General features: G+C 54.6%; 1 protein-coding gene across 1 annotated transcript; it reads left to right on the forward strand.

Annotated features, from left to right (window-relative positions):
• The first annotated feature begins 12,355 nt into the window (after window positions 1-12,355).
• On the forward strand, window positions 12,356-13,662 carry LOC141025829 (uncharacterized). The gene is made up of 3 exons (XM_073501757.1): window positions 12,356-12,557; window positions 12,876-13,066; window positions 13,180-13,662. Exons 1-3 carry the CDS (start codon window positions 12,356-12,358, stop codon window positions 13,660-13,662), a joined length of 876 nt encoding a protein of 291 aa, XP_073357858.1.
• The last annotated feature ends 2,932 nt before the right edge of the window (window positions 13,663-16,594 follow it).

Consider the following 16,594-nt stretch of genomic DNA (forward strand, 5'->3'; position numbering starts at 1 on the left):
AGAAGCAATCTAAGCACCGGCGTCGTCGGCGCCGCTCTAAGCCTCACCATAGCAAAGGCAGCGATACCGGCACAAGAGACAATAACGCTGCGGATAGTGCCGAAGACGAAGACAATCCCCTCCAGCCAGGCCTCGAGCGGGAGGATGGGCAAGCTAGCCCTAAGGAACAGGCAGCAGACGGAGAATCAGAGGATGACAATTACATGCCTCTCTCCGAAGACGAGGTGAGCCTCAACGACGAAGAATTTATCGTGCCTGAGGATCCCGCCGAACAGGAGCGCTTCAAGCGCCGGCTTATAGCCACAGCAAAAAGCCTGAAGAAAAAGCAACAACAGCTTCAAGCTGACCAAGATCTGCTAGCGAATAGATGGACTGAGGTCCTGGCGACCGAGGAATACGAACTCGAGCGCCCAACCAAAAGTTACCCAAAGCGCAGGTTGCTACCCCAATTCGAGGAGGAAGCATTAAAGCCTACGCTTCCAGCGTATGATGCGGCTGACCGGCCACCTCGTGGCCGAGACAAAGCGGCATATCAGGCCGAAGTCCAGCCCACACCCCGTCGCCAGTTAAACAAAAATACCAAGGCCCGGGGTAACACGCAGGACCTGCGAGGCATATTGGAAAACAAAGCAGGACATGCAAGATCGATCTACGGATCACGGGGGCGCGCCCCAACGCGTGACGCCGACCGTCACGCCGGATATACTAAAAGCAAATCCGGCCGGGCCGAATACAGCAGGCAAGACTCGTATGAACTGCGTCGTGATATAGCCCGGCACAGAGGCGCCGCACACTCCCTATGCTTCACTGATGAAATAATGGATCACGAATTCCCAGAAGGTTTTAAACCCGTGAACATTGAATCATATGATGGTACAACAGACCCCGCGGTATGGATTGAAGATTTCCTCCTCCACGTCCACATGGCGCGCGGTGACGATCTACATGCCATCAAGTACCTCCCATTAAAACTCAAAGGACCTGCTCGGCATTGGCTTAATAGCCTGCCGGCAAACTCCATTGGCAGTTGGGAGAATTTGGAGGACTCATTCCTTGACAACTTCCAGGGCACTTATGTGCGACCCCGATGACTTGAGTCACATAACCCAACAGCCAGGGGAATCAGCCAAGAAATTCTGGACTCGGTTCCTAACTAAAAAGAACCAAATTGTCGACTGTCCGGATGCCGAGGCCTTAGTGGCATTTAAGCATAACATCCGCGACGAGTGGCTCGCCCGACACCTCGGCCAAGAAAAGCCGAAGTCCATGGCAGCCCTCACGACACTCATGACCCGCTTTTGTGCAGGCGAGGATAGTTGGCTGGCTCGCAGCAACAACACATCAAGAAACCCTGGCAATTCAGATGCCAAAGATAGCAACGGCAGGCCACGTCGCAATAGACACAAGCGTCGCAACAACGGCGACAACGCCGAAGACACAGCAGTTAATGCCGGATTCCGTGGCTCTAAATCCGGTCAGCGGAAAAAGCCGTTCAAAAGAAGCAATCCGGGCCCGTCCAGCTTGGGCCGCATACTCGATCGCTCGTGTCAAATTCACGGCACCCCCGATAAACCAGCCAACCACACCAACAGAGAATGATGGGTGTTCAAACAGGCCGGCAAGTTGAATGCCGAAAACAAGGAAAAGGGGCTGCATAGCGATGACGAGGAGGAGCCCCGGCCGCCGAACACACAGAAGAAATTTCCTCCCCAAGTGAAAACGGTAAACATGATATAGGCAACCCATATTCCCAAGCGGGAACGGAAGCATGCACTGAGGGATGTCTATGCGATGGAGCCAGTCGCCCCAAAGTTCAACCCATGGTCTTCTTGTCCGATCACCTTCGATCGCAGGGACCACCCCACCAGTATCCGTCATGGCGGTTCTGTCGCATTGGTCCTTGACCCCATCATTGACGGGTTTCACCTCACTCGAGTCCTTATGGACGGTGGCAGCAGCCTGAACCTGCTCTATCAGGATACAGTGCACAAAATGGGTATAGACCCCTCGAGGATCAAACCCACCAAAACCACCTTTAAAGGTGTCATCCCAGGTGTAGAGGCCTGTTGCACGGGTGCAATCACACTGGAAGTGGTCTTCAGATCTCCGGACAACTTCCGAAGCGAGGAGTTAATCTTCGATATCGTCCCCTTCCGCAGTGGCTATCACGCACTGCTCGGGCGAACCGCATTTGCCAGATTCAATGCGGTACCGCATTATGCATACCTCAAGCTCAAAATGATAGGACCTCGCGGGGTTATAACAGTTAATGGAAACACAGAACGCTCGCTCCGCACGGAGGAGCACACTGCGGCCCTCGCAGCAGAAGCGCAAAGCAGCCTTATGAGGCAAACCGCCAATTCAGCGAAAAAGACCCCGGACACCTTCAAGCGAGTCCGGAGTACCCTGCAAGAGGATCGCCAGGCACGTTCAGAGCTCGCCTAGCAATTCGGCCTCCGTCCTAGTCCCAGTCAAGCGGCGAAATTTGCGCCGCGCATACATAATTACGCACTCAAGATACCATGGGCATAGGCGGAGGCACGACCATGGCACGGCCCACAATGCGGCTCAACCGCTTCAGGACCCGCACACCTTTAACATTTTCTTCCTTTCAGGCCCCTATTCTCTGAAGGCCCTCTCCGATCGTCTGATTATCGGACCCGTCACGGGAAGGAAACACCAAGGAAGCAAGAAGCTTTGACATACAAGGGAATCCCCAGGTGGTCTCTGATAACGATCGATATACCTGTTTTGCATACCCACACGCAGCTTGCCCTTGGATAGGACATGTCAAATAGTCCTATTTTTTACTTATTGCACTACATGTATGCATACGCTTTGACATATCATTTAAATAACAATGTACAAAATTAGCTCATTATTGCATTCCTTCATCTTTTTTCCCTGTCTGCTTATTTACGACAAACTGCACCCGTACATTCTGATATGTCCAGTGCACCAGGGGCTTCAGTGTACCCCATAACACGGCATGAAAAGTCCGAACACTTTCGACAGTGCGGCATCCCGAACTTATAGCATTATATGCATCAGCTCCGAATCATGTCTTGGGTCAATAGTTGGGTTTGCCAGGCTCCCATGTTTTGGTACCTTACGTTCCGCTATATCGGCTAAGGTAGCACTGGGAGAACTACTGTGATTGTGTCCCGGTTCTTCCGGGCGAGCACCTCAGTAGAGAAAGCCGAAAACTGACTGTCATGATGCGGCGAGAGCTGGTCGCTGTTCGAGAGGTCTCAAATCCTTAAGGATTTTTCCGCTTCGGGCGAGGAGTCGGCCTTGTCCGATTTAGGCGTACATGGCGCCCCAAGTTCGGCCTTCCGAATACTAGGGGCTTCGCCAAAATTTAAAATTGTAGACTTCTATGGCTAAGTGAGAGTGATAAAGCTTTATAGTCCGATTGCCTGGTTCGTTGTGCTGAACACCTCCTTCGAAGGACCCAAAACTGGGATAAAGAGTGATCAGGTTTATCCCGAACACCTCAGTACTAGTTACATGGGGGCAGAAGCCGACGACTGGCCAACTCTCAAATTTTATAAACGGCCGCACAGAAGGTAATATTTTAAATTAACAAGCGTTAAATAGCGCACATGAACTCGTTTTATATTACAGGATCACATGAGTACATTCATTTAAATATTACATCCTTAGCACATTCCTCTGCCACAAGGCGAGCACCCTTCAGGACACTGTCATAATACTTTTCGGGGTGGCGATGCTCCTTGCCCTCCGGCAGCCCCTCCTTCACCAGCTTTTCGGCGTCCATCTTCGCCCAGTGCACTTTCGCCCGGGCAAAAGCCCTGCATGCACCCTCAATGCAGACGGACCGCTTTATGACTTCAAACAGTGGGCAGGCATTAACAAGCCGCCTTACCAGGACGAAATAGCTGCCAGGCAGGGGCTCGCCAGGCCACATCCGGACTATGAAACCCTTCATGGCCAGTTCGGCCGCCTTGTGAAGCTCGACCAGTTGCTTCAACTGGTCGCTCAAGGGCATCGGATGTTTGGTCCCAGTATACTGAGACCAGAACAACTTCTCCGTCGAGCTCCCTTCCTCGGCCCGGTAGAACTCTGCGGCATCCGACACACTGCTGGGTAGATCTGCGAACGCTCCTGGAGAGCTCCGAATTCGGGTAAGTAGAAAGTTTCCTTCACATGCTTGCTTTGCATAATGAATGCCTTACCCGCCGCTATCTTCTTGACTGCCTCAATTTCCCGGAGGGCCTTTTGGGCTTCGGCCTTGGCATTTTGTGCGTTCTCGAGGGCCTTCGCAAGCTCGGACCCTTGCGTCTTAGAGTGATGCTCCAAGGACTCGTACTTCTTGACAAACTCCTGGAGCTCTTGCTGAACCTCGCCGACTCGGGCCTCTTGCTTCTCGCGCTCGGCGCGCTCCTTGGCCGCTTTGCCTTCGGCCTCGGACAGCGCCTTCTTCAGGGCCGCCACTTCGGTCGTGGCCCCTAGCAAAATTCATGACGATCCTATGATCTAACAACCACCTTCCTTTTTCTTTATTAATAAACAGACGGGGTATCACTTACTTTGTTCTCTTCGAACTGCCTCTTGGTAAGGCCGAGCTCTTCCTCGGACCGCTCAAGGTCTAGCTTCAGTGCGGAGACCTCCGCCGTGCGAGTGGCAGCGGCCAGCAACGAAGCCTGCTTATTCACATAGACATATCCTGATTAGACTCCTGTGATTATTATTTGATCCTCTGTTCGGCCTTTCTTTGCGAACACCAAACAGAGCATCAGGGGCTACTGTCTATGCTGTAACATTTTCTCATAATTTGGTTACTTACCTCAAAGCCTGTTAGGAGGCTGGCACAGGCTTCAATCAGTCCGCTTTTGGCGGACCGAACCTTCTTGACCACCGCACTCATGATAGTGTGGTGCTCTTCGTCAATGGAAGCGCCGCGAAGCGCTTCCAGCAAATTGTCCGATGCCTCTGGATGGACAAAGGCCATCGGCATAGGCGGCTTGCCCCCCTTTGCGAGGGGTCGCCTGACAGAATCCGGAACCACTGGAGGTTCCGACGGGGTATTTGGCTAGGGGCTAGACTTGCTGCCCCCGGCATTAGAGCCCATGGGAGTCTTGCCCCTCGTGCGCCCAACGTCTGGAATGTCGCCTTGGGGTGCCTCCGGAACTGTCTCCCCTTGGTTCAGTGCCCTTTGAGAAAACACCTCAACGTTGTTCGTAGGGCGGGGGGAGGAGGCGGTCGGGAGTAAATCGCAGTTCATTTCCGACGGGCCCAAAGACTCATCCGAAGAGGATACGTCGATATGGACTTTGGATGGACTGCATGATCATGTTCGGCATGATAAGAAGCAATAAAATAAAACATACCAAGAACTATTATTGTAGCCGGATACTTACGACTTCGCCAGAGGCTTGTCCCTGGGTAACCACTCCTCGTCGCTGAAAGCGGCCGCTGTGCAGTAGTCCGGAAGGAGAGTCCTTCCCTTCTTGGACCCTTCGGCCTCCCCAGACGGGCGGCCTTCCTTTTCTTGTCTCCCCTGGCTGGGGGGGAGAACTTTCCTCTTCCTCCTCCTCGTTTTCATGGGAGGAGGGCGCCTCGGTGTTATCGGATGATGAGTCCGATACGACCTTGCGCCGGAGACCTTTCCTGGTCCCCGCAGCCTTCTTCTCCGGCGCCTCATAGGGCGCCGGAACCAGCATCTCCGTTAAGAGAGCCCTTGCTGGATCTTCGGGCAGTGGGGCCGGATAATCGATCCGCTCCGCTGTCGCAACCCAGTCCTGTTAAATGGCGTGGAGGCTTAGATCCCCCACATGATTATACTGGGGAAAGAAACATCTTATGAGATATAAGGAGCTTACCGGATTGGCAGGGCCCTTTGCGCTGAGTCCGCGATCCTCGGTAAGGGGAGGAGGTACCTCGGCGGACTTGAACAACACCTTCCAGATGTCCTGGTGCGTCGTGTCGAAGAGCTCTCGCAGCGTCTGGTGCTTAGCCGGGTCGAAGTCCCACATATTGAATGCCCGTCTTTGACACGGGAGGATCCGGCGGAAGAGCATGACCTGGACCACGTTGACAAGCTTGATTTTCTTGCTTATCATGTTTTTAACGCAGTTCTGGAGTCCGGTCAGCTCCACCGATGAACCCCAGGATAGGCCCTTCTCTTTCCAGGAGGTGAGCCGCATGGGGATGCTGGATCGAAATTCGGGGGCCGCCACCCAGTTGGTGTCGCGCGGCTCGGTGATGTAGAACCACCCTGATTGCCACCCCTTCATGGTCTCCACATAGGAGCCTTCGAGCCAGGTGACGTTGGGCATTTTGCCCACCATGGCGCCTCCGCACTCCGCTTTCTGGCCGACCACCACCTTCGGTTTAACGCTGAAAGTCTTCAGCCATAGGCCAAGGGCTTGATGCGGAGGAAGGGCTCGCACACGAGGATAAACGCCGAGATGATGAGGATGAAATTGGGGGCCAGATTATGGAAGTCCAGCCCGTAGTAGAACATGAGCCCGCAGACAAATGGGTGGAGGGGAAGTCCCGGCCCGCGGACGAAGTGGGAAAGGAATACAACCCTTTCGTGGGGTTCGGGGGTAGGGACGATCTGCCCCGCATCTGGGAGCCGGTGCGCGATGTCTGCGGCCGGGTATCCGGCTTCCCGGAGCTTCGTGATGTTCTCCTCCGTTACGGAGGAGGCCATCCACTTGCCTCCCGCTCTGGACATGTTTGGAGTGGTTTTGAGGAGAAAATGCGAACTTGGGCGCTGGAGCTCGAGTGCGCGAGAATGGATGGGCAGGGAAGAAGAAGGCGTGTGTGAAAAAGAGGAGTCCTTGTCCCTTTATAAGGGCGGAAGAAACTGTGCGCCTCCCCACCTACCTGGTAAACTCGCTTATTCCCCAAGCGCCGTGATTGATGGCGTGGTTGGGTTACCCACACCCGTATTGATGAGAATCCCATGATAAGGGGACACGATCTCTTCTTCGACAAGACGTGCCAAGAAAACCGCCTCGCAATGTGTGCAGTAGCTGGTTGAGAAAAACGGTTCGAATAATGACCGGGCCGTGGCGTGATGACACGTTATGAAAAGTTGTCAGCAGATTAGATTTGTGGAAATATTGTACTCTCTACGGCGGTATGTGGAATTTGTTTTGCAGAGCTGGACACGATCCTTGTGTTCAAAATCTTCTATGGAGTATTCGGAGAAAGAACCTGCCTTGCAATGCCGAAGACAATCTGTGCGCCGGACTCATCATCATTGAAGCCTGGTTTAGAGGCTACTGAGGGAGTCCTGGATTAGGGGGTCCTCGGACTGCCGGACTATATACTTTGGCCAGACTATTGGACTATGAAGATCCAAGATTGAAGACTTCCTCCCGTGTCCGGATGGGACTCTCCTTTGCGTGGAAGGCAAGCTTGGCAATTCGGATATGTAGATCTCCTCCCTTGTAACCGACTCTATGTAACCCTTGCCCCCTCCGGTGTCTATATAAACCAGAGGGTTTAGTCCATAGGAAAACAACAATCATAATCATAGGCTAGCTTCTAGGGTTTAGCCTCTACGATCTCGTGGCAGATCAACTCTTGTAATACTCATATCATCAAGATCAATCAAGCATGAAGTAGGGTATTGCCTCCATCGAGAGGGCCCGAACCTGGGTAAACATTGTGTCCCCCGCCTCCTGTTACCATCCGCCTTAGACGCACAGTTCGGGACCCCCTACCCGAGATCCGCCGGTTTTGACACCGACAACAACCCCGCCCCGACGACCACCAGCGGCTTGGGCGACGAGCCAGTCTCGGAGGTTCGGCGCCGACTCGACCCTCTGCTCCAACCCAGCCGACGTCCGACTGGAGGTGACCCGCCCCCCCCCCCCCCCGCGGCGCGGTCACCAACCGGCTGGGCCCGCGCACCATCGACGACACGGACGCCCGTCACCGCCTCGACCGACTCACCGTCTCCCAAGAGCTGGAAGAGACCGGCCCCGTCGGACCAGCGTGCTTCGGGCCATGCATCCGGGGTGAGCCCTTTACTAAAGGGTTCACGCTCCCCCGCGACACCCCCAAGTACAAAGACACCGTGAAGCCGAAGGACTGGCTCACCGACTACACCACCGCCATCGGCATCGCCAGCGGTAACCGCCGCCTCGCCGTGCACTACGCGCCTCTCATGCTCCAGGGGTCGTCCCGCACCTGGTTGACTAGTCTGCCGGAGGGCAGCATCAACGCGTGGGTCGACTTCGAGCAAGCCTTCATGCGCAACTTCACCGGCACGTACAAGCGACCCAGCCGCCCCAATCAGCTCGCCATGTGCATGCAGGGGCCGGCGGAGACCGGCCGCGAGTACCTCGCACGCTGGACCGAGCTCCGGAACAGCTACGAGGGCGTCCACGAGGTCCAAGCAATCCAATACTTCGTCAACGGGTGCCGGGACGCCGCCCTCCTCAAGCACAAGCTCTTGCGCTCCGAGCCGGCCACCATGGCCGCGCTCATGGTGGCGGCGGACAAGTACGCCAACACCGACTCTGCCATGAGGATCAAGGTGGCGCTGGACGAAGCCGGCAAAGCAGAGCCGGTTCCCCCCACCTCCCAAAGCTGGCCGGCGAAGGCAGCCGGCAACAGCACAACCTGCAGAACAACAAGCGCAAGGCCGATCAGCCGGCCCAGCGCTACAACAACCGGCTCGTCACGGCCGTCGAGCAGGCGCCCGCAGCCGACCCGGCCGCCAAGCGCCGGCAGACCGGCAAGACGACGTGGCAACACGCCATTTGTTTCGAGGAGATGCTCGACGCTCCTTGCAAGCACCACAGCGGCGCGAGGCCGTCCACGCACACCCTTCGGCAGTGCGCCATCACTAAGCGCATCCTGATGGGCGACATACCGCCTCCTCCGGCCCCGGCTCCAGGAGCGGGACAGCCGCCTCCGTCCCTCCGTCGCCACTGGCTGGTGGCGCGATGCGCGATGACGCCTACCCGGCCCAGAACGCGACCTACGTCGTCTTCACCAGCCTCGGCGATGACAAGCGCATCGAGCGCCTCCTTCGGCAGGAGGTGAACACCGTCATCCCGGCCAAGACGGAATAAATGCACTGGTTGGAGCACCCGGTCACCTAGACTCGGGAGGACCACCCGGCTGTCATGCCAAACCCGAGTGGTTACGCCCTCGTCCTCGACCCCACCATCGTCGCGCCTCGGTGCACGTGCAAATTCTCCCGGGTTCTCATCGACGGCGGCAGCAGCATCAACATCCTCTACTGCGACACCATGACCAAGCTCGGCCTCGAGGCCAAGGACCTGGAACCAACCCGGACGATCTTCCACGGCATCGTTCCCGGCATATCCTGCTCCCCGATCGGCCGGATCCGGCTCGACGTCCTGTTCGATGACAACAGCCACTTCCGACGCGAGCCGATCTGGTTCGAGGTGGTGGACCTGTCCAGCGCGTGCCACGCACTGCTGGGCTGGCCCGTGCTTGCCCGGTTCATGGCGGTCCCCCACTACACCTACCTGAAGATAAAGTTGCCAGGTCCGAAGGGCCTCATCACCGTCACCGGCGACTACCGCAAGTCCATAGAGTGCACCCGAGACGGCACCAAGCTGGTCGAGTCGCTGGTTGTAGCCGAGGAGCGGCACCAACTTGACCGGATCGTCGCCTTGGCCCGAGAAGCGTCGGCCGCACCGATCCCGGCCGAGGAGCCGGCCGACGAAGCCTCGTTCAAGCCCTCCAAGGAGACCAAGAAAGTGAAGCTGAACCCAGAAGACCCCAGCTGAAGCAAGTACGTTGTCGTGGGCACCCGCCTCGACAACAAATAGGTAGGCGAGCTCGTCGACTTCCTCCGTGAGAATCGGGATATTTTCACATGGACCCCAAAGGACATGCCGGGTATCCCGAGGAAGTACGCCGAGCACAAACTCCATGTCCGCAAGGATGCCAAGCCCGTCCGTCAACCCCTGCGATGTTTTTCCGAAGAGAAGAGAAGGACCATCGGTGAAGAGGTCGCCAAGCTTTTGGCAGCCGACTTCATCATGGAAGTGTTTCACCCCGAGTGGCTGGCCAACCCAGTCCTCGTCCTGAAGAAGAACAAGACCTGGCGCATGTGTATCGACTACACCATTCTGAACAAGGCCTGCCCCAAAGACCCATTCGCCCTCCCGCGGATCGACCAAGTCATCGACTCCACTGCCGGGTGTGAGATCCTGTCCTTCCTGGATGCTTACTCCGGCTATCATCAGATCAAGCTGGACCCAGCCGACACCCTGAAGACGTCCTTCATCACGCCCTTCGGGGTGTATTGCTACATCAGCATGTCGTTCGGCTTGAAGAAAGCCGGCGCCACCTTCCAGCGCTGCATGGAGAAATGCCTGCTGCCGCAACTCGGCCGCAATATCCACGTCTACGTGGACGACATCGTGGTGAAGACCAAGCAGCACCTCACACTCCTCGATGACCTGAAGGAGACCTTCGCCAACCTGCGCGAGTACAAGGTCAAGCTCAACCCGGAAAAGTGCGTTTTCGGCGTCCCGGCCGGAAAGCTACTCGGCTTCCTCGTCTCGGTGCGCGGCATTGAGGCAAACCCGGAGAAAATCAAGGCCATCGAGCGCATGCGCAAGCCGGCCGGATGTGCGATGTCCAGAAGTTCACCGGCTACTTGGCCTCGGTCAGCCGATTTCTCAGCCGGCTGGGCGAGAGGGCCTTGCCCCTATATCAGCTGATGAATAAGACGACGCCGTTCGAATGGAACGACCAGGCGGACGAGGCTTTCCGGGATCTCATGCGCATACTCTCCACTGAGGGAGTCCTGTACTAAGGGGTCCTCGGGCGTCCGGCCTATTAGCCATGGGCCGGACTGATGGTCTGTGAAGATACGAAGACCGAAGACCGCACCCATGTCCGGATGGGACTCTCCTTGGCGTGGAAGGCAAGCTTGGCGACCGGATATGTAGATTCCTTTCTTTGCAACCGACCTGGTGTAACCCTAGATCCTCCCGGTGTCTATATAAACTAGAGGACTTAGTCCGGAAACAGAGATACTCATTACCATAGTCATACAGGCTAGACTTCTAGGGTTTAGCCATTACGATCTCGTGGTAGATCAACTCTTGTAATACTCATATCCATCAAGATCAATCAAGTAGGAAGTAGGGTATTACCTCCATAGAGAGGGCCCGAACCTGGGTAAACATCATGTCCCCTGTCTCCTGTTACCATCGACCTTAGACGCACAGTTCGGGACCCTACCCGAGATCCGCCGGTTTTGACACCGACATCGACCGCACCAGTCCTGGCCGCACCGGCCGAGAAGGAGCTGTTGTTGCTCTATATCGCCGCCACCTCGTGGTCGGTCAGCACGGTGATGGTGGTCCAGCGACCAGAGAAGGACAAAGTCCAAGCCGTCCAGCGTCCCGTCTACTACCTGAGCGAGGTGCTCTCCTCCTCGAAGCAGAACTACCCGCACTACCAGAAGATGTGTTACGGCATGTACTTCACCGCCAAGAAACTGAAGCAGTACTTCCAAGAGCACGTCGTTACCGTGGTCAGCACGGCCCCTCTCAGCGAAATCATCGGGTGCCGGCATTCCTCTGGCTGGGTTGCCAAGTGGGCGCTCGAGCTAGCCGACCACACCATCCTCTACGAGCCCCACACCACGATCAAGTCCCAAGCTTTGGCCGACTTCCTAGTCGACTGGACCGAGACCCAGTACCTGCCGCCGCCACCAGACTCGACACACTCGCGCATGCACTTCGACGGCTCGAAGATGCGACTCGGCCTAGGGGCCGGCATCGTGCTGTCCTACCCCAAGGGCGACCGGCTCAAGTACGCGCTGCAGATCCACTTCGCCGCCTCCAACAACATCGCCGAGTACGAAGCCCTTGTGCACGGCCTCCGGCTTGCCAAGGAGCTCGGCATCCGGCGCATCCTGTGCTATGGTGACTCGGACTTGGTGGTGCAACAGTGCTCCGGCAAGTGGGACGCCCACGACTCCAACATGGCAAGCTACCGCTTCCTCGTCCAGAAGTTGTCCAGGTTCTTAGCGGGCCGTGAATTCCTCCATGTCCCGCGCACAGAAAATGAGGCGGCCGACACGCTCGCCAAGATCGCCTCGTCCCGGCAGTCCATTCCATCCGGCGTCTCCCTCGAGCATCTGCACAAGTCGTCCGTCAAGCCATCTCCAGACTCCGAGTCCATCCACGTCCCAGGCGACCCGGCCGCACCCCAACTCGGACCGGGGACTGCTCCACCCGACCCGGTCGCGCCTCAACCCAGCCCGGGGACTGATCCATCGGGCACGGGGACTGTCGAACCCGGCTCGGGGACTGCCGAACCCGGCTAGGGGGCTGCTGAATCTGGCTCGGGGGCTGCCGCCCCAGAACCCGAAATGGTGGCCGTCTTCGCCGTGGTGACGCCACCATCCTGGGCCCTGCCCATCTCAGAGTTCCTGGAGAACGGGGTCCTCCCCATGGACGAGATCGAAGCCCGACAGGTGCAGCACCGGGCGTCTGCCTACAGCATCATCAACAACGAGCTCACCAAGCACAGCTCCACCGGTGTATTCCAGTGCTACATCGAGCAAGACAAGGGCATTGAGATCCTCCTCGACATACACCAGGATGAGTGCGGGCACCACGCCGCCTCGCGGTCCCTGGTGGCCAAGGCTTTCCACCATGGTTTCTACTGGCCCACGGCCCTCGAAGACACAGAGTCACTCGTACTCAAGTGCGAGGGATGCCACCGCTTCAGCAAGTGCAGCCACCAGCCGGCGTCGGCACTCTAGACCATCCTGATCGCCTGGCCCTTTGCAGTCTGGGGACTCGACATGGTGGGACCCTTCAAGACCGCTCGAGGCGGCATGACGCATTTGCTGGTGGCGGTGGACAAGTTCACCAAATGGCTCGAAGCGAGGCCAATCAAGAAGCTAGACGGGCCAACGGCCGTTCGATTCGTCAAGGACATCGCGGTGCGCTACGGCATGCCGAACAGCATCATCACGGACAACGGCACCAACTTCGCCAAGGGCGCTCTCGCGCAGTACTGCTCGTCTCCAGCATCCGCCTCGACCTGGCTTTCGTTGCACATCCGCAGTCCAACGGCCAGGTCGAGCGGGCCAACGGCCTCATCCTATCTGGCATCAAACCGTGACTCATCGAGCCGCTCATCCGTTCACCCGACAGTTGGCTTGACGAGTTGCCGGCCGTTCTCTAGAGTCTCTGCACCACGCCAAACCGGTCGACCGGGTTTACCCCGTTCTTCCTCGTGTACGGAGCAGAAGTCGTCATCCCGACCGACGTCGAGTTCGACTCGCCGCGCGTCACGATGTACACGGAAGCCGAAGCCAAGGAAGCCCGCAAAGGCGGCATCGACCTGCTCGAAGAAGCATGTCTCCTAGCGCTCAGTCGCTCAGCCATCTACCAGCAAGGCCTGGGGCATTACCACAACAAGAAGATCAAGCCCCTCGCTTTCCGAGAGGGAGACCTCGTCCTCCGGCTCGTCCAAGAGCAGACCGGCCAACACAAGCTGTCCCCCCCCCCATGGGAGGGCCCCTTCATCGTCAGCAAGGCCTTGTGTGATCGCAACACGTACTACCTCTTCAATGCCCGCAAGTCAAACAAGCGCAAGAGGGACACCACCGGCAAAGAAACAACCCGGCCATGGAATGCAGAGCTCCTCCGCCGGGTTTACAACTAGCCGTGTGCACATATGTATCTCTGCCTTTTGTAATCATCTAAAAACTATGCGATCCCCGAACAACTCTCGGGGGCTGCCCTTTTGCGACCAAGCTATTGTGTCTCCTACATTTGTGCAATACTTTCCTCTGAAACCAAACCGACCACCGGGTCGAGTCACTCGACCCGGGGGCTCGCGGGCTGGCCGGCTTGGCCACCCGCCGTTTTCCTTAGCAGCTCCTGACGCGTTGGATCGCCACGGCCTCTCACTTCGTCCTAAGCCGCAGAACCGGCTTCGGCTGTTGGCTGGCAAGCACATGAGACCAAAGCACTGATACGTCTCCAACGTATCTATAATTTTTGATTGTTCCATGCTATTATATATTCTGTTTTGGATGTTTAATGGGCTTATTTATACACTTTTATATTATTTTTGGGACTAACCTATTAACCGGAGGCCCAACCCAAATTGCTGTTTTTTTTTGCCTATTTCAATGTTTCACAGAAAAGGAGTATCAAACGGATTCCAAACGGAATGAAACCTTCGGGAGAGTTATTTTTGGAACAAACGTGATCCAGAGGACTTGGAGTGGACGTCAAGAAATCACCGAGGAGGCCACGAGGCAGGGGGCGCGCCCTCCACCCTCGAGGGCCCCTCGTGGCTCCACCGACCTACTTCTTCCTCCTATATATACCTACGTACCCCCAAACCATCCGGGTGCACCACGAAAACCTAATTCCATCGCCGCAACCTTCTGTACCCGTGAGATACCATCTTGGGGCCTTTTCCGGCATCCCGCCGGAGGGGGCATTGATCACGGAGGGCTTCTACATCAACACCATAGCCTCTCCGATGATGTGTGAGTAGTTTACCTCAGACCTTCGGGTCCATAGTTATTAGCTAGATGGCTTCTTCTCTCTTTTTGGATCTCAATACAAAGTTCTCCTCGATTCTCTTGGAGATCTATTCGATGTAATCTTCTTTTGCGGTGTGTTTGTCGAGACCCAATGAATTGTGGGTTTATGATCAAGATTATCTATGAACAATATTTGAATCTTCTCTGAATTCTTTTATGTATGATTGGTTATCTTTGCAAGTCTCTTCAAATTATCAGTTTGGTTTGGCCTGCTAGATTGATCTTTCTTTTAATGGGAGAAGTGCTTAGCTTTGGGTTCAATCTTGCGGTGCTCGATCCCAGTGACAGTAGGGGAAACGACACGTATTGTATTGTTGCCATCGAGGATATAAAGATGGGGTTTATATCATATTGCATGAGTTTATCCCTCTACATCATGTCATCTTGCTTAAAGCGTTACTCCGTTCTTATGAACTTAATACTCTAGATGCATGCTGGATAGTGGTCGATGTGTGGAGTAATAGTAGTAGATGCAGGCAGGAGTCGGTCTACTAGTCACGGACGTGATGCCTATATACATGATCATACCTAGATATTCTCATAACTATGCTCAATTCTATCAATTTCTCGACAGTAATTTGTTTACCCACCGTAATACTTATGCTATCTTGAGAGAAGCCACTAGTGAAACCTATGGCCCCGGGTCTATCTTCCATCATATTAATCTCCCGTCAACAAGCTATTTCTGTCGCCGTTTATTTTGCTTTCTTTACTTTTAGTCTTTATCATAAAAATACCAAAAATATTATCTTATCTTCTCTATCAGATCTCACTTTTGCAAGTGGCCGTGAAGGGATTGACAACCCCTTTATCGTGTTGGTTGCAAGGTTCTTATTTGTTTGTGTAGGTGCAAGGGACTTGAGCGTGGCCTCCTACTAGATTGATACCTTGGTTCTCAAAACTGAGGGAAATACTTACGCTACTTTGCTGCATCACCCTTTACTCTTCAAGGGAAAACCAACGCAGTGCTCAAGAGGTAGCAAGAAGGATTTCTGGCGCCGTTGCCGGGGAGGTGTGCACCAAGTCAAGTCAAGATTTGATTTCCCGTCAACGAGCCATTTCTGGCGCCGTTGCCGGGGAGTCTACGCACAAGTCAAGACATACCAAGTACCCATCACAAACTCTTATCCCTCGCATTACATTATTTGCCATTTGCCTCCCATTTTCCTCTCCCCCACTTCACCCTTGCCGTTTTATTCGCCCTCTCTTTCTGTTCCCTCTTTCCTCGTGTTCCTTGAGTTTGCTGCCGTTATGTCTGAATCTGGAGAGGTTATCGTCGATAAGAGCGATAATAATAACATGGAAAATTTTGATGCTTTCAATGATCCTCCTGAGGAACCTACTATCTTGCATACAAAAAAGTTTCGAGTCGGTAGTGGTAATATTATTGGGAAGGGAGTTATTCAAGATTTCTTTACTTGTGCCGGTGCTTTGCCCATTATGGGTGGTTCTATTCTTCATAGAACTAGTAGTCTAGTGGATGCAATATCCTTGCTCGTAGTTGGTCTTGAAAGGCAATTTCTTCATATGCATACTTGCATACAAAGAATTTTCCTAGAATTTTCTATTATTGAGTACTCTTCTATTAAGCGTGCCGCTACTATCTTTTTGGCTCATGAGTTCAGATTTATAATGAAAGAAGCTAAAGAAATTTTTGCGCATTATAGGGTGGATGCTGGTCATCCTCCCATAGAAGCTATCCTTTTTAATCAAGAAGAATAATGCGTTTACAATCTTTGGATCATGTTTCTGATAATGAAAACCCTAGAAAAAAGGTTCCTACCGATGTTCTAGTTGATAGAATTTCTGAACTTAATGATAGGTAAGTAAGACTAGTCGATGGACAACTGCTGACTGAATAGGGAGAAGATGCATTTTCCTAGGCTCTTTCTACTTTGCTCATTGGGTATAGCCGTCAGTGATCCACAGATACGGCGCTTTTGGATTCCTCAAGATGATCAATCTTGAAGTGAGAAAAGAAGGATTGACTCTTTCTCAATAAATAAACTATCAACCTCCAAAAAAGTTTAATTAATT

This window comes from Aegilops tauschii, chromosome 6 (genome assembly GCF_002575655.3).
Source record: "Aegilops tauschii subsp. strangulata cultivar AL8/78 chromosome 6, Aet v6.0, whole genome shotgun sequence".
Classification (NCBI taxonomy): domain Eukaryota; kingdom Viridiplantae; phylum Streptophyta; class Magnoliopsida; order Poales; family Poaceae; genus Aegilops; species Aegilops tauschii.